General features: G+C 61.0%; 1 protein-coding gene across 1 annotated transcript; it reads left to right on the top strand.

Annotated features, from left to right (window-relative positions):
• Positions 1-22,155, top strand: CDHR1 (cadherin related family member 1). Its single transcript, XM_055325464.1, has 17 exons — positions 1-93; positions 678-755; positions 1,685-1,830; positions 2,749-2,799; positions 3,878-3,967; positions 5,291-5,377; positions 6,424-6,540; positions 7,424-7,567; positions 8,608-8,686; positions 10,482-10,582; positions 13,331-13,534; positions 13,900-14,052; positions 15,785-15,949; positions 16,699-16,766; positions 17,203-17,431; positions 18,049-18,306; positions 18,925-22,155. The coding sequence occupies exons 1-17, from the start codon at positions 39-41 to the stop codon at positions 19,474-19,476; spliced, it is 2,577 nt and encodes an 858-aa protein (XP_055181439.1). The 5' UTR covers positions 1-38; the 3' UTR covers positions 19,477-22,155.
• Positions 22,156-23,893: the final 1,738 nt, after the last annotated feature.

Below are 23,893 nucleotides of genomic sequence, written 5' to 3'. Positions count from 1 at the left end.
GCTGCGGCTGCGGCGAGGGAGGCTGTGCCCGCGGAGCCATGGGGCGCGACCCGCGGGCCGCCGTGGCCGTGGCGCTGCTGCGCCTCTGCCTGGGTGAGTGGCCGCGGGGGCGCGCGGGGTCGGGGCGAGGAGCAGGGGCGGGCGCTGCCCGGGGGGTGCAGAGGCTCGGGGCGCTCCCCAGCCTGGGACTCGGGCCGGGGGCGGCAGGTACCCGGAGACCCGGAGACCGGCTCTGGGGCCAGGACCCCTCAGAAGCAGGGCGGGAGGCGGGGCGGCTGATGGGGGGGGGCTGCGGGGCGGGGGCGTCCCAGCTCCCAGGGCGACCTCGGGGCGCGGCCCCCTCCGCGGGGCTCCCGGTCCCGTCCCGGGTGATGGGCGGAGACTGGCCGGGGTACCTGGAGCCCCGCCTGGGCGGGGAGGGGGTGGCGGGGGGGGGGGGGGGTCAGCCGGGGACCAGTGTGGAGTCAGCTGGGGGCCAGCCTGGGGAGAGCCTGGGGCCAGCCTGGGGGGTGAGCTGGGGGCCAGTGTGGGGCCAGCATAGGGCCAGCGTGGGAACAGCCCCGGGGGGGGGGCAGCATGGGGCCAGCGTGGGGCGAGCCGGGGACCAGTGTATGTAGAGCCAGCATGGGGCAAGCCGAGGGCCAGCCCTGAGTGTTCTGCGCCCCCTCTCCCCGCAGCCCAGGCCAACTTCGCCCCACACTTCTTGGACAGCGGAAACATGGCCCTGTTCAGCCTCCCAGAGGACACCCCTGTGGGTGAGGAGCCCCGGCAGCCACCTGCTCTCCGTTTCCCTGAGGGTGGCCCACGTTCCCCGGGACACCAGGACTGAACCCGTGACTCCACGGAGCCCATGGACACAGCGGGTGCCAGGCTGTGGGCCCTCCCAGGGAGCCCTGTGTGCCCTCTCAATTCCCTAGTGCGGTTGCAGGAAAGGAGGTCACGGCTGTCATGCAGACCTAAGCCAGGCCAGTCCCGGTGACCCGGGGTGGGGGGCGGGGGGTGTGTGTGGAGATGGGGCCACCCCGACAGCAGGCAGCGGCTGGCAGCCTGATGTAACCGCTGGGCTCGGCCATGGCACTGCCCCTGACTCACCGTGTGACCTTGAGCAAATGTACTTACCTCCCGGAGCCCCCCCTCTTTAGGCTCTAAAGAGGCCTAGGAACACCCACCTTGCTGGGGTCCACAGGCCAGAGGGGGAAGGACGACATTCTCCCTTCTAACCTCTCGCTGGCTGGGTGGGGAGCCCCGAGAGGAGGGCAGCATGAGAGACCTACCTACTCAGACACTAATCCAGACGTGGGGACACCACGCTGCCCGTGGGTCACCCCCCTGCCCTCCTGGCTCCTCCCTTTCCTCCCATCCCCCACCCCCGGGACCCCAGGTCTTGGCTCCTGGGACAGTGTCAGTACCACACAGACGTCCTGGACTTAGACACCGCCGCCCGAGGCTCCTCTGTAACCTGTGTGACAGATTACAGTCCGTACAGTGGCTGCTTCTAGCTCCTCACTGACAGCAATGAAGAGTCATGATGTGGGGGGGGAGTGCTCACTTCAGGGGGGACCTCTAGCTCTGAATTGAACACCCGCTTTATAACCGAACGGCTGAATCCTTGGCCCTGAACAGATGCCACTCTGGGGAAAAGCTGGGTCCCAGATTCTAGTCCTCCTTCCGTGTCTCCTTCCAGGTTCTCACGTATATACTCTAAATGGGACAGACCCTGAGGGAGACCCCGTCTCCTATCACATCAGCTTTGACCCCAGCGCTAGAAGTGTCTTTTCTGTTGACCCCAATTTCGGAAACATCACCTTGGTTGAAGAGCTGGACAGGGAGGTACGGACGGGGGTGACAAGTGCTGCCTGCCACGTGTGCAGACAAACCTCCGTGGGTTGTGGGTTTCCCTGGAGGTCGTCCCGGGAGAGACCCCGTGAGCCAAAGGAAAGGGACAGCAGATCAGGGCTGGAAAGAGTGTTTTTTTGTTTTTTTAATGTAAGCTCCACTCCCAACATGGGGCTCGAACTCACGACCCTGGGATCAACAGGTGCTCTATGGGCTGAGCCAGCCAGGGAAAGCGTGGCTTGGAGAGCGGGCCTGAGTTTGGTAAAACTCCACGCCTCCACGCCTCTGCCCCTTTCTGCACCTGCAGGCGCTGGGGCATGGGCTACATTTCTCTTTGGGGGCCGTGCACCAGGTCAGTGGGCCTGGCTGGCCCCCTAACTGGGCCTCTGCCGGGGGTTCCGGCCAGCCTGGGGCCGGCGCTGGACTCCACCAGCTGCAGACCCGGGTGGAGAAGGAGAGGCTGGTGTCAGAGACTGCTGTAGGGACACCGGGGTGGAGGTGTGAGGGTGCATCCTCCCCGGCACCCTGGGGACCTCCCTTGCCGCGGCCCCACCTTGGACGGAGGAGAACCTGAGATACCGCAGACCTGCTGTGGAGTCACAGGGGGGTGGGAGGGGAACCCCCTCCCCTGGGAGCCCAGCACGCCGCCGGCTTAGCATCTGTCCCCCTTCTCCAGGGAGCGCTCTCTTGGGGTGCCTCGGTGGCCCCGTGGGTTTGGTAGAGTTCCTGATGTGCCGAGACCCGAAGCAAGGCCCCAGGCATGGCCAGAGGCAGCCTTCTGCCCCCCCCCCCCGCCTTGCACCCGGCTCCCTCGCAAGGCCTGGATCTGCTCCGGGGGGCTCAGTGGGGGCGGGGAAGGGAGAGCCCGGATCCCTCAGGCCCCCACACCCACCCAGTCCTTTTGCCTTGCAGAGGGAGGACGAGATTGAGGCTGTCATCAGCATTTCGGACGGCCTGAATCTGGTAAGTGCACCCCGAGCCGGCCCCTGGCAGTGCCAGCTCCCCGGCCCGGCCACCCTCCCTCCTCCAACCTCCAGGGCCTCAAGGGCAGCTCAGAGCCGAGGCCCAGCAGGATGTGCTCCCCCGTGCACCCCATGCACCTCACTTTCCCATCTGCCTGCACCGACCGGGCCCGGCCAGGTCACCCGAGGTGACCCTGCAGGCACCCAGAGCTGGCTTCTCCGTCCCTTCCTCCCCCACGGCCACTACTTCCACCCAGCCCTCATCGGTGCTTGGCGGGGCGATTGCAGGGGCCCCCAGCTTCCAGGCTACCCGACCCCACTCCGTCTCAGCCAGAGCCATCACCCGGAAACGTTAGACCAGCCACAGCCTGGCCCTGAAGGCGCCCACAGCCGCCCCCGCCGCCCCAGGACGCACGCGGCCCAAGCCACCTCCCGCATCCCGGGCCGCCCCATCCCACACCATCTGTCTCACCCACTTCCTCTCCCACGTTCACGCTCCCAACCATCTCGCCCTGAATCTGCTTATGTTCCCTGAACCCACCACGCATGTCACTCCTCTTTGCCTTCGCGTGTGCCGCTCCTCCTTCCGGACGGGCTTTTCCGCCTCTGCCCCTCTCCCCCGATGCACTGCTGCAGAAGCTCCTGCCGTCCCACCACCGGCTGGGCTCCTTGCCCCTTCTCGGGGCCTCTGGGGACAGCTTCCTAGACCCATGGCGTGCGTTTACCTGTCGCCCAGCGCCCACCTGTGCCTGCCGCCGCCCTTCCCGCCCCGCAGAAGGTCACCACCTTCCTTCCCTGTGTCGGTTCTGCCTGCCAGCCTGGTCTGCAAAACGCACGCCATCAGCTTGTGCCTTCTGTCTCTGGGTTGGAACACAGTGCTTGGCACCGCGTGGTCGCTTCCTAATATCTGTTGCATGAATGAAGGCAGGCAGAAAGGCAGGGAGGGAAGAGGGGAGGGAGGAAGGGGATGAAGAAGGGGAGACATGGGGCAGAGACATCCCCCCAGGGCATCCCCCCTGTCCTTTTATTGCCCAGAAAGTCGCACTGCCCCAACTCCTGTCCCCTTTGCCCCTTCGCAGGTGGCAGAGAAAGTCACGATCCTGGTGACCGATGCCAACGATGAGGCCCCCAGTTTTATCCGGGAGCCCTACATGGTCCAGGTACCTGAGGTAAGCAGGAGGCCCCAGGCACTCCCACCCGGACCCGGGGTGACGAGCACCCCCTCGTCGCTCGCTGCCCTCTGGAGAGCCCCCACTTCATGTCCTCCCCCCACCTCTGTTGCCGACCCCTCCCACGTTCGTTTTGATCCACGGGAACGTCCGTGTACTGTTTTCTGTTACGCTCATGACGTGTGTTTCCTGGGGAAACGTGAAATATGTAGAAAGGCAGGAGAAAAAGTTCAAAAATCAGCCCTGATCCCTCTGCCTGGAGACACCCTTGTCAGGTTCGGGTGATTCACGGGATCGCTTTGCTTGTGGTTGTTTCCGTTGCGGGGACGATGCCGGACCCCCGCTTCCTCTGTGCTGGTTTTCGCCTACGTACGTCAGCGTTCCCTCCGTGATCGTGAAGTCCAGGCTTAACTATGGTTTGAATCGCTTCCACTTGGTGCACGGTCCACCACTCGCTGAACTCGTCCTTTGCATTTGGGTATTTAAGATGCTTTAAGTTTTTGCTGTCATAAGAAGCATCAAATCCTGAACCTAACTAACACATAAACGTAAAACGGCCCTATAGCTAATTAGGGTGATTTCCCTAAGACACAGGCCACGATTTGATATGGGCAGGTTGAAAGCATGAGTGCCCGGGGGAGGCGCCCACGTGGAGCTTGCTTGCCCTCTCCCCTAGGCTCTGGGAAGGGGGGGCTTTGTCTCCCATCCCTCAGCAACACTGGAGATTCTCGTTTTTTTTTGGTAAAGATTGTATTTATTTATTCACGAGAGACACAGGGAGAGAGGCAGAGACACAGGCAGAGGGAGAAGCAGGCTCCCCGCGGGGACTCGATCCCAGGACCCCGGGGTCACGCCCTGAGCCGAAGGCGGACTCTGCTCCACAGCTGAGCCACCCAGGTGTCCCGACTCTCGAGTTTTGTAATGTTTGCTAATCCAGTAGGAAGAAGATAACTTCATTTTGGCCTAAATGGTAGGCATGTGACCCCTGGCAGTGCTGAATGTGTCTATTAACCATTTCCCCCATTTCATATTTTCCATATTTAAACCCTTTGTCTTTTGGGAGTCTTGGTTTTGGAGGCCGTCTGTTCGTCCCTCTGGGTCCCCTGCCTTCTTCCCCGCCCCCACCCCGACTTTGGCACGTCTCCTCCATGGCTGCCGGGCCCCCAGTGGGCGGCTCTCAGGTTCATCGTCACCCGTCACCTCTTCACCTCTTCTTAGCCCTTCATGCCCCGACTGCACCTGTCTCTGGCTCCTTCACCCCCTGCCCCCTGAGCGTTCTCTCTCTGCCCCGGGACTGAGCCCTCAATGGCTGTGACCCCTCAGGACATACCTCCTGGGAGCAGTCTCATAAAGGTTCATGCGGTGGACAAGGACACAGGTTCTGGAGGGAGTGTCACCTACTTCTTGCAGGTAAGGAGGGGCACACCGGGCACACGGGGCACTGCAGGGGCCTGAGCTAGAGGGGACACCTGGACGGCCCCCACCTCCATCGCCAAGGCCCTGAGTTGGGGTCTCTACTATTGCCAAAGATTGTCAGAGGGGTCCCATCAGATCCACAGGGCTGGGCTGGTGGGGACATGACAGGGCCCTGGGTGGGAGCTGTCTGCCCTGGCCGGCCCACCCTGGCTTCCTTGGAGATCCCCTGCCACCCTGTCCCCAGATCCCCGGGACCCTCAGCTCTCTACGCCCCACCACTCCCCCGGGAGAGGGCTGGGCTCATTTGCACCCACTCAGGGTTGGAGGAAAGTCTGGCTGGGCCTAGGATTGTGGAGAGGAGGAAGGGCAAAGGGTGACCCGTCAGGAGGAGCAGTGCCGCGACACCCCTGCCCACCCGTGTCCATCCCCCTGCAACCCCATCAAAGGCAGAGCCCCCTTCCTCCTCCTCCTCCTCCTCCCTGGGCTCTGCAGGAACCAGCCGCTGCTCCTTTGTTCTCAGTCTGTCCCTTGCTCTCACGACTGTCAAGGCAGCCAGGACCTGGGGGGGGGGGGTGGTTCTGGAGAATTCCCCGGGCGCCCCATGTTCCGGGGAGACCCTACCCCCTCCTCGTGGGCCTGGCTCTCCCAGCTCGTTCCTCACGTGCACAGTGGGAAAGACACCGGCACCTGCCCACGGGCGGCGAGGATTAGCTGCCTGTAAAGCTCGGCTAACGGCCGTGATGCACAGTAACCCCGTCCTGGCTGGGGGATCATCCCCTGGCCCCCCACACCCCTGCCGCAGCGGCTTCCCTGCAGATGCAGAAGGCCTCCTCGTCTCTGGCTTCCGAGTCCCCGCTGCTGTGGGTCAGGGCACCTGCTGGGTACCTGTGGGGACTCCGGGCCCGGCCGGTGGGAAACACACTGAGGGACGGGAGGGGCCCAGGGCCAGCGTGGCCGGGGCTCCCCAACGGAGGGTGGCACAGGGGCCCCCCCCTGGGCCGGCCCGAGTCCGAGGACCGGCGCATCCCCCGCTCTTGCAGAGTGCACAGGCCACTGTGTTTGCCGTGGACCGTCACAGCGGCGTGCTGCGCCTCCGGGCTGGGGCCACCCTGGACTACGAGAAGGCCCGGGCCCACATTGTCACTGTGGTCGCCAAGGTAACGGGGAGGCGTGGGGAAGCGGCCCTTGGATTGGAGCAGGCTCAGGTCCTAGGAGAGGCTGGGGGCACTTTGTGCAATGGGCACAGGGATGCAGCTGCCACAACCTCTGGAGAGGCATGGACGCGGTCCCCAGGCTGCAGTCTGTGGGCCGAAGATGGCCCTTGGCTCCTGGAGGGGGTGCCCACCCCGTGAGCACGACCCCCCCACGGCCTGGCCTCCAGGCACCTCCCTCCGTCTGCGGGGCCTTGCTCACCTCACCTCTCCCTGTCTGGGCCTCTGTTTCCTCATCTGCCCACCCGTGAGGCTCAGCTGAGCTCCTCGGGTCTCTAAGGTGCGTGATGTGGGACCTGCAGTTCAGCAGGCGCTCAGCCCAAGTGGCCGCTCAGCCCCCTGCGGGCGGGAAGCCCAGCTCTCAGTCTCGGCCCAGCACTTCCCTTTCCAGGAAAGGAAAGGCCCTTGCTGCTCACATGTTGGCTACAGGCCGTCGCGCTGCGGTCCAGACCACCCACCCGTGGGCCTGGGCTCAGGTGCGGGCCACTCAGGCCTCAGCGGGTCCTCGGGGGACGTCTGAAGCTGGGTTCCCGGCAGGAGGGGCAACTGGGCTCTGACCCTCTCCTCCCCTGCCGTTTGTCGGCCACGATTTCCCTGGAGACAGAATTCACGTCTCTTTTCCCCAAAGCAACACCCCTGGGTGCCTCGTGCATACCAGGCGCTGCCTAAGACTTCCGGGCATCAGCTCCTTTAAACAAGCCCTGTGGGGGGAGATGGTGCCCGGGTGATGCAGGAGCCAAGAGAAATCAGAGAGGGCAGCTGGTCTCGGGCCAGGCAGCGGCGGGGGGCCCCGGGGCGCCCCTGTCTTCACCGCCTTCTTCTTCCACAGGATGGCGGAGGGAGGCTGCGAGGGGCTGACGTGGTGCTGTCAGCCACCACCACAGTCACAGTCAACGTGGAGGATGTGCAGGACATGGCCCCCATCTTTGTGGGCACACCCTACTATGGCTACGTGTATGAGGACACCCTTCCGGTGGGTGGCTGGCCCCTCGGCCCCGGTCCCCCGTCTCCGCTGCCTGGGGAGCCCTGGGCCCCGGCTCTGGGCCCCTCCACGCAGGGCTGGCCATGGATGGGCCAGTGGGGGTGCAGGGGGGAGGCTGCACCTGCTGGCGCCGCCGCCGTGGTGGCCACATCTTGGCTCAGGCGGCCTGACGCCCCCAGCCCCTGAGAAGGGCCAGGAGGAGAGGCTGTGGGGGCCCATCGCCGGGGTTTGGGTGTGGGAGGGGCCGAGGCTCCGCCCGGTGGAGGGGGGCTCCCTGAAGGCCACAGCAGGCCCAGCCTTCGCGCTAGGCTCCAGGGCTCTGGGCAATGGCGCTGCGTCCTCAGGCCTTCCTTCCCCGGTCGGACGGTTCTAGACCGGATGAGACCGGGCCGCGATGCCCCCGGCCACTCCCGCGCTGGGCCCCGGCTGGGGTGCCGCTTGTCCAGGAGCCATGGCAGAATGGTGGAGATGAGCGCAGAGTGAGGGAGGCGGGCCGGTGCCCCTGGGGCTCCCGGAACTCAGGGTGGACGGGGCGGCTGAGGCACGACTGTCAGGATGCAGCCACTAGGGTGCCTGGGCCAGGGAGAGGGGCCCGGAGGGTGGCAGGCTGAGGCCCAGGCCAGCATCGTCATTCCTGGGCTTTGCCTTGGAGCCCCCGTGCCTGGCCCCTCTCGCCCTGGCCCCAACCCTCCCTCCACGTGGCCCTGAAGGCAGAAGGTGGGTGAGGCAGGAGGGCGAGGCTGCAGGGCCAGACGGTGGAGGCCGGAGCTGAGTGCAGCGTGTGGGAAGGCGGGCTGTGGGGAAAAGGACCGCTGGGAGGCCCGACTGTCCCCGGGTGGCCAAGCGCCAACCCATGTGGGGGAGAGATGGGGAGCAGCGGTGCCCTGGGCCCCGTAAACAGGTGGGGGCCACGCCAAGGCCTGGCCCTTTGCTTGGGTAGCAGTGGCGCCACCCCCATGGGGGCAGGTGTCTGGGGAGGGGCGAGCCCCGGCATCACTACCGGCCTCAGGCACCACTTCTGCTCACCCAAGGGCTCGGAGGTACTGACGGTGGTTGCCATGGACGGAGATCGAGGCAAACCCAACCAAATTCTCTACAGCCTCTTGAATGGTGAGTCTGGAGCCATCTGGGGACGGGCCGTTGCTGGGCTCCAGCTCCCAGCTCCTGGGCGATTGGAGCGACCCGCCCAGACCTCCCCGGGTCCCAGTTTCCTCATTCGTACAAGTACAAGGTGTATGGGGGCAGGGGACCTGCTGGGTCCCTCCAGGAGGTGACGAGCCTTCCTGGGCCTGTGCTCCACCCCTCTGGCCCCCACGTCCAGCGACATGGAGAGAAGCAAGTGTGGGGGGGCGGGGACTGAGAGCAACGTGGGTGGCACTGACTCCTGTCCCTCCGCCCTGGCCACACTTTAATTAGCAAAAGGGTAAGCAACATTTCTTACACTTTCTAAAGCTGTTTTTTTTTCTCATTCTTTTGGGGAGGGAGGGGGCAGAGGGAGGAGGAGGGAGAGAACCCTAAGCGGGCTCCATGCCCAGCAGGGAGCCTGACCTGGGGCTCGATCCCACGACCCTGAGGTGGTGACCTGGGCCGAACCCAGGAGTAGGAAACCGAGCTGAGTGAGCGCCTCAGGCACCGCTCCCATTCGTTAAAATCCCTGACCTAGAGCATATAGTGGAATTAAATGAATTAGATGCCACGATGAAACTGCACTCCCTACATTAGCGCTGCCTGTGGATGAGAGCAGCTCCGAGATGCCAGCGGGCCACCCTGCGTTCCCGTGGGGTTGGAACCCAAGTGTCCCGGTGCCAAGACTGTGTTCTTCGTACCAGCGAGCAGCGACTGAGCAGGTCCAGGTGGCCCCAGGCAGGTTCCGTGGCCCCCAGGGCCCGTTGGTCTGTGCAGTGCCAGGCCCCTGGGTGGGATCATCACTCCTGGCACCTGCTGGGGGACCTGCTCGCGTGGCCGTGCTCTCGCTCAGACCCCCGGGCCCACCCTCGCCCCCTGCCAGCGGCCCACGTGGGTGGAGCAGGAAGCTTTCCCCACCCCAGCACCCGCGTCCCCCCTGCTCTCCTCTCCCGACTCTGCTCCTCCCCCTGCAGCCCTGGCCCCTTTCTCTCCTCTCTGTCCTTCCCTGTCTCCCTACCTCTGGGTCTGTGCCTCCCTTCCTCTCTCCATCACTCACACACACACACACACACACACACACACACACACACACACGCGCACGCCCACATGCACACAGGTGGCCCATAAGGGCAGAAAAGTTCTATGAAAGCTGAGAGCTAGACTCAGACGGGCGTTTACGCCCCAGGTCTACACTCGCTGTGTCAGCTTCGGAAAATTACTGAGCCCCTCTGAAATTCAGTTTCCTCACTGGCCAGATCCGGATGATAGAATTACATTCTAGAATAGGGGGGACGCCTGGGGGGGCTCAGCAGTGGAGCGTCTGCCTTCGGCTCAGGCGGTGACCCCGGGGTCCTGGGATCGAGTCCCACACTGGGCTCCCCGCAGGGATCCTGCTTCTCCCTCTGCCTGTCTTTGACTCTCTCTGTGTCTCTCATGAATAAACAAATAAAAATCTTTAAAATAAATAAATAAATAAATAAATAAATAAATAAATAAATAAATAAATAAATAAATCATTCTAGAAGAGGGGAGGGCACTTGATGGGATGAGCACTGGGTGTTATACTATATGTTGGCAAGTTGAATTTGAATTTTAAAAATGTAAAAATAAATAAATAATAAATAAATAAATAAAAATAAAATTAGCAAACTCCTTCGAAAAATAAATAAAGATTAAAAAATAAATAGGCTACAGGAGCACCTGGTGTGCCCCCCCCCCCCCCCCGGGCCTCCCTTGGCCTCGTGTGGAGCTGCAGGGCACATCTTTTCCCCATTAACAGGGAGTGATGGAGCCTTCGAGATAAACGAGACCTCTGGAGTCATCTCCGTCATGCAGAGCCCTGCACAGCTCAGGAGAGACGTGTACGAGCTGCACGTACAGGTACCCTACCCCTAGCCTGGCTGTTCCCCCCACCCTCCGGCCCTGGGAGATTCCAATGGTGATGAGACCCAGCCCACCCCCAGCACCCACTCAGCACCAGGGAAGGAGCTAGGTGTTGCCCCACGGAGCACCCACATATCACAGCCTGGGTGAATGCTGCAGACACCGCACAGCCCCTGGCAAGGGGAAATGTGAATTCACAAGGAGGCAGGACTGACCTGCAAGGCCGCGAGCATGGGTAGGACCAGCCGGTGGAGACGGGAAGGGCATCCCTGCGGCGGGGGGTGAGGGTGACTGGGGCGCTGTGGGCCAGGAAAGCCCCCTGAGTCAAGGCTGTGAGGGCACATGAGGTACTAGGGACGCAGCAAGGACGCAGTCATGGGTCCAGAGCACAGTCCACGGGCAGCACGAGGACAGAGAGGTGGTTGGACGCAGGCTGGGCCCAGGGGGGTAAAGGCCCTGAATGTGACATACGGTTGTTTTCCTGGAATAGGCCCGGTTTTGTGGGCATGTGGTCTGTGTAATCACGCAGGGATCACCATTAGAAGGGCCCCCTGCTGGGCATCATGCTCTGCTCTTGCTGTCTTGAAATTCTGGATAATTTTTTAACCGTATTTTCAAACACTTTTTTAACGAAGGTTTTTGCTAAAAAATATTTTCATTTTTCACTGGGTCTGCAAATTATCAGGAGCTGGTCCTGCCCGAGATCAGTAAAGAGCCACTGAAGGCTTTTGAGCATGATTAGAGTCTTGTTTAAAAGCTCATCCTGTCTGCATTAGACGGGGCAGGGGGAGAGGGGCGGTGGCAGTTCCCAGGTCTCCAGACCTCGGCCAGCAGGATTTCCAGGTCCTGGTCCCGGCAACAGGAGCTTAGTGTGTCTGGGATAAACCCAGGACACTGCACGTCCTGAGACCCCAAGTGATTCTGGCACCAGCCCCAGCCTAGGGTTTGAGAACCCTGGTCCCCACCTGAGTTTAGGGGAACCTGGGTGAGGGGCAGGGGGGCAGAGCCATTAGTCAAGGTGATACATGAAGGCCCTTGGGGATGAGGGAGGGGGAATCGCAGAAATAGTCAAATTGTAAAATATGAAAGAGGCAGACTCCACAGAATGTGGCTGTGAGGGGTGAGGGGAAGGGGAGGGAGGGGGCCTAGGGTGAGGGAAAGGGGAGGGAGGGGGCCTGGGGTGAGGGAAAGGTAGGGAGGGGGGGCTGGGGTGAGGGAAAGGTGGGGGGGGCTGGGGTGAGGGAAAGGGGAGGGAGGGGGGCCTGGGGTGAGGGAAAGGGGTGGGAGGGAGGGGGATCAGGGATGAGGGAAGGGGAGGGAGGGAAGCGAGGCGGGGGGAGGGAGGGGGCTGGGGGTGATGCTATGGGAGTGCAGGACAGGAGGCAGGTCCGGGAGGACAGGCATGCAGGGAGGACAGGCATGCAGAGTGTCGCTGTCTCAGGACCCTGACATTGAAACCGGCACCCGGGGATACAGGCTGGCACCCGGGAGACAGTGTCGCCTGTAGGGGGCTGCGGAAGGTGGGCTTGGGGGGCGGGGCTGCCCAGGGGGTGGCCGTGGGGACCGAGGGGCGCTGGCTGAGAGCACAGCCCTGGGAGCTTGGGAGGCTGAGTGAGGAGGGCTGTGGCCGAAGAGGAAGCAAGCCCAGGAGAGGTCAGAGGTCAAGTGGAGCTGGAAGGTAGAGGAGGTGTTGGTGTGACTGTACCTTAGTCAGCGAAGGGCCGAGAACCGAGGAGGAATTAGGCCGGGAGGTGGAGGCTTCTGGAAGGGGGTCCAGGGCAGCGGGTCAGGAGGTGGAGGTGCCAGGGCATGGAGTTTCAGGGCAGGAGGGTGGAGCTTGCTCCCAGGGCAGGCGGGGGGGGGTGGTGCAGTCCTGGGGAGTGCCCGCTGCAGTGGGTGGTCCACACGGGCCTGTGCTGGCCCGGCTGCGGCACCCGTGTTGGTGTCTGCTGCTGCGTCTCCACGCCCCCTCCCTGCAGCCCCCCTGGCCAGACGGACACCAGGACAGAATGTGGCAGTGTGGGGATTTGAACCCGTACCTGCTTGGCTGCAAAGAGGGGCCGGTGTGGGGAGGTGGGGGGAGTGCTCAGTGAGGAACCAGACACCTCTGAGCTCCTCCTGCCCCAGCCCGGCCTCTCAGCAGCTGCGTGACCCCAGGACTTCTCCGCCCCCTGTGCCTCGTCTGTGAAATAGGCTCAGTACTAATCCCCATAAGGTCACCTATGGCTGCGGCAACGCTCCCGAAAACCTAGTGTCCTGAAGCAACACATGCTTATACCTCGCAGTCGCTGTGGGCCAGGACTCCAGGCTCAGCTTCGCCGGGTCCTCAGATTCAGGGTCTCTCATGTAGCTGCCACCACGCTGTCAGCCAGGACTAGGTTCTCATCCGAAGGCCGGACTGGGGACAGACTGGCTTCCAAGCTCACATGATTGATTACTGGCAGGATTTAGTTCCCAGTGGGCTGTTGGCCGGGGGTCACCATTAGCTCCTTGGGACCCAAGCGTCTCGTCTCATCAGAGCCGGCAAGGGAGAGAGTCTGCTTGAAAACACGAGTTACGGTCTGCGTGGTCTCAGGACTAAGTGTGTCTCGTCCCCTTTGCCGTGTGCGGTCAGAAGGAAATCTGTAGGGCAGCCACACCTACAGAGGGGGAATTATGTGTGGGGACGAGTACCCGAGGCCGAGGTCCGTGGGGCCACCTTGGGGTCTCCGGGCTCACAGCAGTAGCCACCTGTCCCCACCCCAGGTGACCGAGGTCAGCTCTGCAGGTGTCCCAGCTGCCCAGGCCATGGTCCCGGTCACCGTCAGGATCGTGGACCTCAACAACCATCCGCCTACGTTCTACGGGGAGAGTGGGCCCCAGAACAGATTTGAGCTGTCCATGTACGAGCACCCGCCGCAGGGAGAGATCCTGCGGGGCCTGAAGATCACCGTCAACGACTCAGACCAGGTGCAGGGGCCTGCACTCCACCCCGTCTTCCCAGGGCCCCAAGCTGAGCTCATCAGCCTTGGCCGCTTGTGTCCCAGGAGCTGGGGGAGGGGAGCTGAGTGGAGGCCAGCTGCTTAGCTGGGGACCCTCGCGATCAAGTACAAAGTGTAGCCAAGCCAAAGCGCCTGTGTGTCCGGCTGTGTCCGTCCCTCCTCGGCCCGGTGCGGGGCCCGGCTATAGGAGTGTTGCCCCACTCAGTCTCCACTGCCCGTCAAGTGGCTTCCTCCCACCCACCTCCCGGCTTAAGGGCACAGGAATCTCCTCGCTTAGCCTGACTGTCTAAGGAGATTCTATGCCCATTCACCTCCCCATTTCCTCTCCCCCAGGGAGCCAATGCCAAGTTCAACCTGCGGCTGGTGGGGCCTGGAGGCATCTTCCGCGTGGTCCCACTGACAGTCCTGAACGAAGCCCAGGTCACCATCATTGTGGAGAACTCAGCCGCCATTGACTTTGAAAAGTCCAAAGTCTTGACCTTTAAGGCAAGTGACGCTTTGCACTGCCCTGAACGGGGGTGTTGGGGGGTCCTTGGAGCTCCTGCTTCAGTCCTGCGGGGTCCCTGCCGCTGCTGCCCCTCCTCTGCCCTCCTGGCCCTCCTTTCCCCTCTCAGGTCCTCAGCCCCTTCTGCTGACGGGGCAGCCAGGTGGAGGGGGGCAGGGGGAGGGCACAGGGACCTGCTCCTGTTGCCCACACAGCCTCGCGGAGCCCCCATCCCAAACCATGACTGTCCCTAGGAGTGCAAAGGGGCTCCATGCACCTGGTTAACAGATCGAGGCAGAAAAGTGATTTGATTATCAAGATAAACGTATTTGTCCTATGCCTTTGACATCTGTCACTGATCCTGATAAAAATTTTAGCAGAAGATAAAAAAAAATTCCTTTGAATCTGTGATTAAAATTATACACATGTATATGATGCATGTTATATATAAACATACATAATTATTAATATAAAGGAAAAACAAATTCTTCACTGACACCCCTTCAACTATTATAATTATTTATAATTATACATACATTACCACCACTACAGCGTACGTCATGCTTAAAAGTGAAATTCTGAAAGCTTCCTATGAGGTCAGGAACGAATCCTGGATGCCTGCTATCAGCGCTATTATTTAGCACTACTCCTGGAGTAATGTTATTCCTGGATAAAGAAAGGAAATAAGAGGCATGAACGTCAGAAAGGAAGAGACAAAAAAAATATATCATTATTTGTAAGTGGTTGTTATTGTTTGCTTACACAAATCTAAGAAATGTTGGAAAAACAAACACAGTAAAGTTGCTAACATGACCGATGGCAGACTTAATACGCCAAATTCGAGAGTGTTCCTGCGTATGAAAAATAGCAAAGAGAATAATGGAATAAGAGATTCTTTTTTTATAATAACAACCAAAGATAAAATTCCTAGGAATTAGGGTAGTAACTATGCAGCATCTAAATAACAACAACAACAACAAAAAAAAAAAACCATGAGAATTTAACAAAGAGACGTAAAGGAAGCAAGAAACATAAAGGCGCACCTTGCTTAAGAAAATGCAAATTCTCATCAAGTGAATAAAGGATCCAATATCATTTCAACCGAGTCTTGGGCAGCCAAGACTTTGGGGAGGTTGCGGGGGGCGGTTTGACCTAATCACACTGATTTTTCTCTGAAGAAAGAAACCTCTAAGTACAGCCAGGAAAACAGAAGGAAAGAATAGGAGTTGGGAAGCTCCTTAACAAATATTAAATTAGGGATCCCTGGGTGGCACAGCGGTTTGGCGCCTGCCTTTGGCCCAGGGCGCAATCCTGGAGACCCGGGATCGAATCCCACATCGGGCTCCCGGTGCATGGAGCCTGCTTCTCCCTCTCCTCTCCCTCTGCCTATGTCTCTGCCTCTCTCTCTCTCTCTCTCTCTCTCTCTCTATGTGACTATCATAAATAAATTAAAAATTAAAAAAAAAACAAATATTAAATTATATCATGTAACAAAATAATTCTTGAAATCGAGACTAGAAAGGAAGATGCAAGTCAACGAGACCAAGGAAGTTGGCCCCCTGAGAACTGCAAGAAAGCCAGCCTTTCAAGACCGTGGGCCTTTGGGGTGCCCGGGCAGGGGGTGGCGGGCCTGGCAGGCTGGCGGCCAAGCAGGGAGGGGCAGGGCAGGTGGGTGCGAGGCGGGGAGCCCCGGGCCACTGCCCGGACAAGCCCTTAGGTTCCTTCCTCCCCCAGCTCCTGGCCATTGAGGTGAGCACTCCAGAGAAGTTCAGCTCCACTGCAGATGTTGTGATCCAGCTCCTGGACACCAACGACAACGTCCCCAAGTTCACCTCCCACTACTACATTGCCAGGATCCCCGAGAATGCGCCGGGGGGCTCCAACGTGGTGGCTGTCACGGTGGGTTGGGGGCTACCCCGGGGGGTAGGGGCCGGGGGTGGGGGCTCCCAATGAAGGGGCCTCCTGAAATCACCTGGCTCCCGGTTTGAATAGCAAAGCCCAGACTCATTAACTCTGTCCTGGGACAAGCTCCCGGGCCTCTCTGAGGCTCAGGTTCTTCTTTGGTACGACGGGTATGACTGTAAGGGGGACACGGGCATAAACCCCGAGCTCGGGGCATGGGCCCCATCTCCCTTTCCTTCCTCGTTTATTTTTATTTTTATTTTATTTTATTTTATTTTATTTTATTTTATTTATTTATTTTACTATATTTTATTTTATTTATTTATTTTACTTATTTTATTTTTTTAAGACTTAATTTATTTATTCATGAAAGACACAAAGAGAGAGAGAAAGAGAGAGGCAGAGACGAAGGCAGAGGGAGAAGCAGGCTCCATACACCAACATGCAGGGAGTCTGATGTGGGACTCGATCCCGGGACCCCGGGGTCACACCCTGGGCCTAAGGCAGACGCTAAACCGCGGGGCCATCCGGGCTGCCCCTGCCTCATTTATAAAGGAGGGGTGCGTGCCTTCCAGATCCACACCTGTTGCCTCCTCCGACAGTTGAGCCCTGGGCAGAGAACTAGAGCTCCCGGGCAGGCCTCCAGCTTGGCTGTCCCTAGTTGGTTTAACCCCGGGTCCCCTTGCGTCGCTGCCGAGAAGCAGCCCTCCAAGGGCAGGGGCCACCTGGAGCGTTGTGTCTTCTAGGCTGTGGATCCAGACACGGGTCCGTGGGGCGAAGTCAAATATTCCATCTACGGGCCCGGGGCAGACCCGTAAGTAGATCCAGGATCCTGGGCAGGGCCTCGGGCAAGGGATTTGGGAGGCAGGGGGCAGAGAGGACGGGTGCCCCACACAGGAGGACGCTGGAGAGGGTTGGAGAAACGAGCCTGAGCCCAGGGTCGGGGTGGGGGGAGCAGGAGAGACCTGAGGCTGAGCTCCTAGGCTCTGAGAGCCATGGAGGGGCGGGCCCCAGGAGGACGGGGCAGGGCCTGAGGCTGCGAGGGGTTAAGTTCAGGGTTAATAGGTGGGTGCGTAGACGGGGCGGGCCTGCCTCCCTCAGACCGCAGGTCGGGGATAGGACCGGGTTAGGGGGGCCCTTTGGAGAAGCTGCACAATGCATGGGAGGTGGCTCAGTCCGACAAGGCTGCCCGCGTGCGCACGTGCGTGTGTGCTCGTGCAAGCAGAGCCCGAGCGCCCTGTGCCTTGCAGCTTCCTGATCCACCCGTCCACCGGGCTCATCTACACCCAGCCCTGGGCCAGCCTGGATGCCGAGGCCACCGCCAGGTACAACTTCTACGTGAAGGCGGAGGACACAGAGGGCAAATACAGCCTGGCCGAGGTCTTCGTCACCCTGCTGGATGTCAACGACCACTCTCCTCAGTTTGGAAAGAGCGTCCAGGAGAGGACGATGGTGCTGGGGACCCCGGTGAAAATCGAGGTGAGCTCCGAAGGCAGCCAGGCTTCCCTGAGAGCCTTGTTGGAGCTGCTGCAAGAGGCGCCGCAGGATAATAACTTATTTTAAAACACCACGTACTGGCTTCCCGGGACGAGCAGGGGTTTTTAAGGTACTTTGCATGTCCCCATCCCCACCTCAACCCAGAAATTACCTCTACAAAGGAGGTATTGCTGCCCCTTCACACAAGAAACAGTCGAAGCTGGGGTAGTTGCCGTGTTTGGCTGCCCGCTTTCGCAGCAGTGCCCTGCCGCCCGGTCTCCCCAGTGTGGAAAGCCAGCAGACGAGGCTTTCAGTCCCAGCTGCCCTCCTTCCAGGTTCCTATCCCTAGACAGGTCGCTCATCACCCAAGCTTCTGGGTTTTCTCTTAACAACGCCTCCTGCCCAGCCTCGTTCTGAGGGTGGAAGGGGACGACAGGCGTAGGCACCCGGCACCGGCCCCAGCTTGCTCAGTGCTTCTCCCAAGTCCAGTGCACTCCAAGTAGGGGTAGGACCGCTTCCCATCAACCCAGCAAGCCACCCACATGTGACCCACCAGTGTGGCCAGGGTGCACAGGCGTCATCCTCGAAGCCCCACTCTGTCCGACCCTCCCCACGCGCAGGCCACGGACCAGGACGCAGAGGAGCCCAACAACCTGGTGGACTATTCCATCACCCACGCAGAGCCATCCAACGTGTTCGACATCGATGTGCACACCGGGGAGATCCGGCTCAAGAACTCCATCCGCTCCCTCGATGCTCTGCACAACATGACGCCCGGCGGGGACTTCACGTGGTCCCTAGAGGTGCAGGCCAAGGACCGTGGCTCCCCCTCCTTCAGCACCACGGCCTTGCTCAAGATTGACGTCACCGACACGGAGGTGGGCACCAAGGCAGGGCTGGGCGGGAGCTGGGAGGGCCAGCTGGGCCTTGCTGCGGTGTGGTCGGAGGAAGGAAGGCCATCCCCAGCCTTCCTCCCAGGGACACTCGGTGCCAGCACCGGCTGCCGGCGCCGTCGGACGTCTGGGCTTTGGGATCAAGTGGCAGGTGATCCTAATTTCAACACTTTTATTTGGGCTTTGCCCAGCCCCCACTTCCTTTCCCGTAACCATAACCGGGGACAGTGATGGCGCCTCCGAACGGGCGTTAAAAGGCAGACGTAAAGCCACTGTGGGCCGTTCTCAGCTCCCGGCTGCTGGGAATCTCACTAAGGGACTTGCTGGTACGCTCGCCAGGTGGGGCCCAGTCGCTGGTCGCTGGAGGGAAGCGGCCCCTCCTCCCAAGGGGCCCGTCCAGCTGAATCCGAGGCTGCTCGCACACTCGACACGCTCTCTTGGTGCATTTCTCCGGGAGCGCTGCATGGTCCGTGCGTTCCTTCCAGGATGGAGCCCAGGTGCTCCTCCGATCCTCAAGGGGTGCCTGACCCCAGCAAGTCCAAGAGCCGCCAGGCTCCGGGGGGCCAGAGCAGCAGAAGGCTAGGGGGTGGCTCTGTCTTCCAGACGCTGTCGCGGAGCCCCGTGGCCGCCTTCCTGATGCAGACCAAGGACAACCCCCTGAAGGCTGTGGCCGTCCTGGCCGGCCTCATGGCCATCATCGTGGCCCTGACCGTCCTCATCTCCACCGCCACCTTCTGGCGCAATAAGAAGTCCAGCAGGGTCCTGCCTGTGCGGCGCGTGCTCCGCCAGCGGCCCAGCCCCGCGCCCCGGGCCGTCCGTGTCGAGTGGCTCCGGTTCCGGAGGACCAAGGCCGCCGCCAAGTTCGCGCTCAAGGAGGATCCGTCCAACGAGAACGAGAACGGCAACAACAACGGCCCGGGGAGCCCCCTGCCGCCCGCAGCCCCCGCGCCGCCCCCCGCGCCCGCTGTGGCTCCCAGGGCTCCCAGGGCGGGCCCGGCGCGCTGGGCTGTGCCTACGGTCTCGGGCTCCCTCAGCCCTCGGCAGCCCCGGGGCTCGCTGCGGCCCGAGGCGGGAGGCCCCACGCAGTCGGCTCTGGTCTCGGAGCTAAGGCAAAAGTTCGAGAAGAAGGGAGTGGGGAATGAGGCTCACTTCTAGCAGGTGTCCCGGTGGCCCCCGCATCCCCGCCCCAGCCATCCTCCTGCCTGCACCCCACTCCCCGCCATCTGCCCCCTAGGGTCCTCCCCGTCCATGCAGTGACGTAAGCCCCTCGTCCGCGGCTCTGGACACGGACACACTGTAGACGAGGGAGTCCTCTGTTCATGGGGGGCACCGGCAGATCCTTCCTCCTCACCCAGATTGTCAGCGCGCTCCCCATCCGCAGAGGCTGGGGGTCCTCCAGTCCCGCGGGTCCTCCTGGGGCCTCAGCGCCCTCAGGTGAGGACCAGGACCCCGGCCTCGTGTGGCGGGGCCAGCCGGGACCTGCTCCCGAAGCCCCCTGCCAGGGGCAGGAGCAGAAGGAAGCTGGGTTCTGGCCAAGCCTGTGGGCAGGGCCCCCCGCGGGCTGCAGGGCAGCAGGTGCATCGCGCAGGGCAGGGACGCACGGACAACTCGCGGCCTGCGGGGCTGTTCCCCGAAGAGGCAACTGCAAGGAGGACGGTGGTGTCTGGGCAGAGACGGGGCCCCTGCCTCACCCGTGTGGGACCAGGGGCACCGGGATGACAGGGCGGTCCCAGGCGGGCCCAGAGGTATCCGGGCTGCAGCGTGGCCATAGCCGCTGAGCCACCCGGGAGAGCATCAAGCCCTGCCCGAGGTGCCACCAGGGGTCCCTGAGGGGACAGTGCGGGTTCTGGAGACACCGGTTTGTAGCCTGCTCACGTGGTATGACCGGGGAAAGCCGCCTAAACCCCCAGTCGCTCACTCCTCATCTGGAAAGTGAAGCGAGTCTGTCCCCACCGCCACTCACAGGCCCAAGGTGAAGCCTGAGACAAACACGTGGGAACAAGGGCTTCGGGCAAGTGCAAAAGCAGCACCAACGCGCACTATTCTCCGTGGCCTGACTCTCCGGGTGTGGGGGCGGGCGGGGGCAACTCTTCCAGGAAGTATTAGAAGCCTTCCAAGCCATTCTGACCAGCATCACCTGGAGGGCCTGGACTGCGTCCATCCGAGTGCAGCCCCCGGCCCCTGGCAGCCAGATCTGAATGATGTCATTGCCCTTGACCGAGGCCGTCCAGTCGTCCTCACCCACCCCCAGCGAGCGCCCCAGGGGACCAAGGCCACAGTGCCTCCAGCCCAAGCCTCCGTCCAGAGGACAAATGAGTTTCCGAGGGAGGAGCGAGGTTGGTGGCGGAGACCTGGTCTCGGGGCTCCGGGCTTCTCAGCGCTTCCCTCTGGCCAAGTGCCCCGGCCAGCTGGTGACCACCTGCCTGGAGAGCGGATGCACAGGCCTCTATGTTCAGTGCAAAGAAGTCCTGCCCAACTTCAAGGAAACCTGCTTTATAAGGAACCCAGACGTGTCAGGGAGAGGGAGGTGGGAGGCTTGTTTGCACCTGCCGCCCCTACTAACGAGCGCCCGAGTCTCCTCCGTGATCTTATTTAAGCAGATTCTATGCACACATGGTTCCCTCCATTTCTGAGTGTGCATTTGGAGAGGTTGCTCGGCGGGGTCGCCGCGTAAGCCCCGTGCTGGGGCTTCTGCATCCCGGCCCCGGAGTGTATTCAGAGGTGGAATCCAACAGGCCGGGGCCCAGCGTGACCCCAGGGGCGTTTTGCAGCCTGTGTTTTAGGAGAGGGCTGCCCTGGGCCGTGTGTGCCATCTGCGGGGAGCGCAGCATCCTTACGCTGTGCGTGCCATCGACCCCTTTTGTAAGTGGTCAATAAAGCCTGTTAAACAAGGGCCACGGGGCCCCTGCTCCCTGCTGACATGGGTATTCGCGGGCTCGCGGGGGCCAGTGTCCCTGACAGCAGGCCCATCCTGCCTCCTGGCTCCTTCGGGGAGTTGGGGTTCCCCCAACCTCCAGATCTGACTCTGTGGGCGGCTGCGAATTTTAGTCCAGATGGCCACGCGTGTGCCTCTAACGGTAGCACGTTGGCAGGGCTTGGCTATGCGATCGTGCCCCACCGCGGGCCCGGACTAGGCTTTTCTCCTGAGCAGGACAGGGCCCAGCGGGGTCACTTGGGAGGGAATGAACGAGCCCTGGAGCTAGAATTAGTTCCCCCCAACCCAGCCCAGGACGGCGGGGATGGGGAGACCTGGCACGGACACGGAAGCCTGAGGACGGTGTGGTCCCTGGGACATTGGTCATGAGAGCCTCTGGGCTAGAAGCCCAGGCCAGCATCCTGGACCTGGGGGGGTCGCGGGCTCCTGGACAGATCCAGACAGAGGCAATCATGGAACCTGGGCATGTGGGGCGACCTCCTGTGCTGGGAGGTGTGGGGAAGGTACCTGGTTGCCGGCAAGAGCTATACCGAGAAAGAACAGGAAGGTCTGGCCTAACCTAAGGTTCCAGCAAATGTGGAAGTGACCGTCCCCCGGGGGAGTGAGGTGGGGCCACGTTCTACGGCATCAGGCAGTGGTGGGGGCCCGGGACTGGCTGCCCGGCCACACGGGACAGGCCCGGCCCTTAGCTGGCACCATTTTAAGCCTCTCGCTAAAGAGTCGGGAGGCGGGGGCTTCAGCTTAGGTGGGATCCCTCTCACTTCTGGGCCCTAAACAGTGGATGGACGATCAAGAGATGCAGAGATGCATCTCTAGGGTGATCAAGAGATGTGTCTCTAGGGCAGCCCCGGTGACTCAGCAGTGTAGCACCGCCTTCAGTCCAGGGTGTGATCCTGGAGACCCAGGATCGAGTCCCACATCGGGCTCCCTGCATGGAGCCTGCTTCTCCCTCTGCCTGTGTCTCTGCCTCTCTCTCTGTGTGTGTCTCTCATGAATGAATAAATAAAATTTTTAAAAAAAGAAAAACAAAAGAGATGCGTCTGTAGGAAATCTGCAGGATGGTGTGTGTTTCCTCCCACGGTTGAGGTCAGACTTTCTAACTATATGAAATGAGGTGGTACTTGACAGTCTGACAGCCCTGGGTCTGAATCCTGGCTCTGCTGCTTACGTGTGACTTTGGGCAAGAGACTAAGCCTCCCTGGGCCTCACTTCCATCGACACATGGTGCAAAAACTCATTGCCTTGAAGGTGACGAGAGCTAATCTATGCAAAGCACCTCGCACCGGCTCTGTACCTGCGGATTCAAGTTCAGGAGGCAGTTGCTATTCTTAGACGTATGAGAGGATGTTTGAGGGGGTCCGCGTGCTGCAGCGCCCACCTTGTCTGGAGGCGAGGACTCTTGCTCAGGCTTAACCTCCAGGATGTCTCTGCCCACCAATGGGTCCAGGAGCCTCTCTGTACCAGGAGAGGAGGGGAGACTGGGTGGGAAACAGAAGAGGCCACAGCTCTGGGGCCTGTGCAGCCTGGAGCCTGTGTTTGAGCATCCGCATTCCGAAGGAGTTAGGAACCGAGGAGAGTGTCCCCAAGAGAACCCGTGGGAGCTGTCCCTCACAGTCCAGCTGGCGAAATGTGGCAAGAGCTGGGGCACACCCAGGGCCCCCTGCCCCCCTGGGGTACATTCTGCAGTGCTGCTGCTTGAGGACTGGGGGCTTTGAGAGAAGCCGGGGTCAGCCCGCCTGGCATGGATGCTGGCAGGTGCTGGTGCTCCTCTGACGGTCCTCAAGGGCCCCGGCCGTGGCAAGATGGATGGGGAGGATGGGGAGTGTGCCATTGAGGACCACGGCTGCCAGAGTCGATGCAGACACGGCAGGGGAGGGGGTCCCTTAGGAGAGTCACAGAAGCAGCGCAGGTGTGGTGGGGGCCAGGGTTCGGTGGAGTTTGACCCAGGCTCCAGAATGAAGTGGCGACGGCTTAAGCCACCATAAAGTGGTCAATAAAGTAAGCGACTTTATTTTGTAGCCGCAGGCTGGTGATGTTGGGACGTCCGTGTGACATGATGAAATCGTGCAAATGCATGTTTTTAGCTGAATGAGGTTCAGTCATTTGTTTATTCGTCAATAGCACACCCAGCCGTTCTTTTAACGACACACATTCCAAGTGTACTGTCTGTGCCGGGCCCCCTTCCGGGTGTTAGGTCCCCAGGCTCCAACAAGCCAGAAGGAAGGAAGGAAAAAGAAAAAGCACAAAATCCCTCCCTCGGGTTGACAAGAGCAGACCCATGGGGCCGGCGAGGCCTTCGTTCCAGAAGCCAGTACAGATGCTCCTGCTTACAGATGTGTCCTGGACCAAAGGCGCTCACCTTACAGTTACTTGGCCTAAGCTCTATTTAAATAGAGAAGATGCCCGAGGGCATGACAGGTGAATCCGAAATGAGAGCATCTTTTTTTTTTTTAAGATTTATTAATGTATTTAATTTACTCAAGAGAGAGGATGGCGGGGAAGGGCAGAGCAGAGGGCGAGGGACAGAAGCGGACTCCTGGCTGAGTGCAGAGCCTAATGCAGGGCTGGCTCTCGGGACCCCGGGATCGGGACCTGAGGCGAAGCCAGGAGCCCTGGAAACTACAGCATCTTTTAAAC

Source organism: Nyctereutes procyonoides, unplaced genomic scaffold (genome assembly GCF_905146905.1).
Source record: "Nyctereutes procyonoides isolate TBG_1078 unplaced genomic scaffold, NYPRO_anot_genome, whole genome shotgun sequence".
NCBI classification, from domain to species: domain Eukaryota; kingdom Metazoa; phylum Chordata; class Mammalia; order Carnivora; family Canidae; genus Nyctereutes; species Nyctereutes procyonoides.
This window is presented reverse-complemented; position numbering and strand designations above follow the sequence as displayed.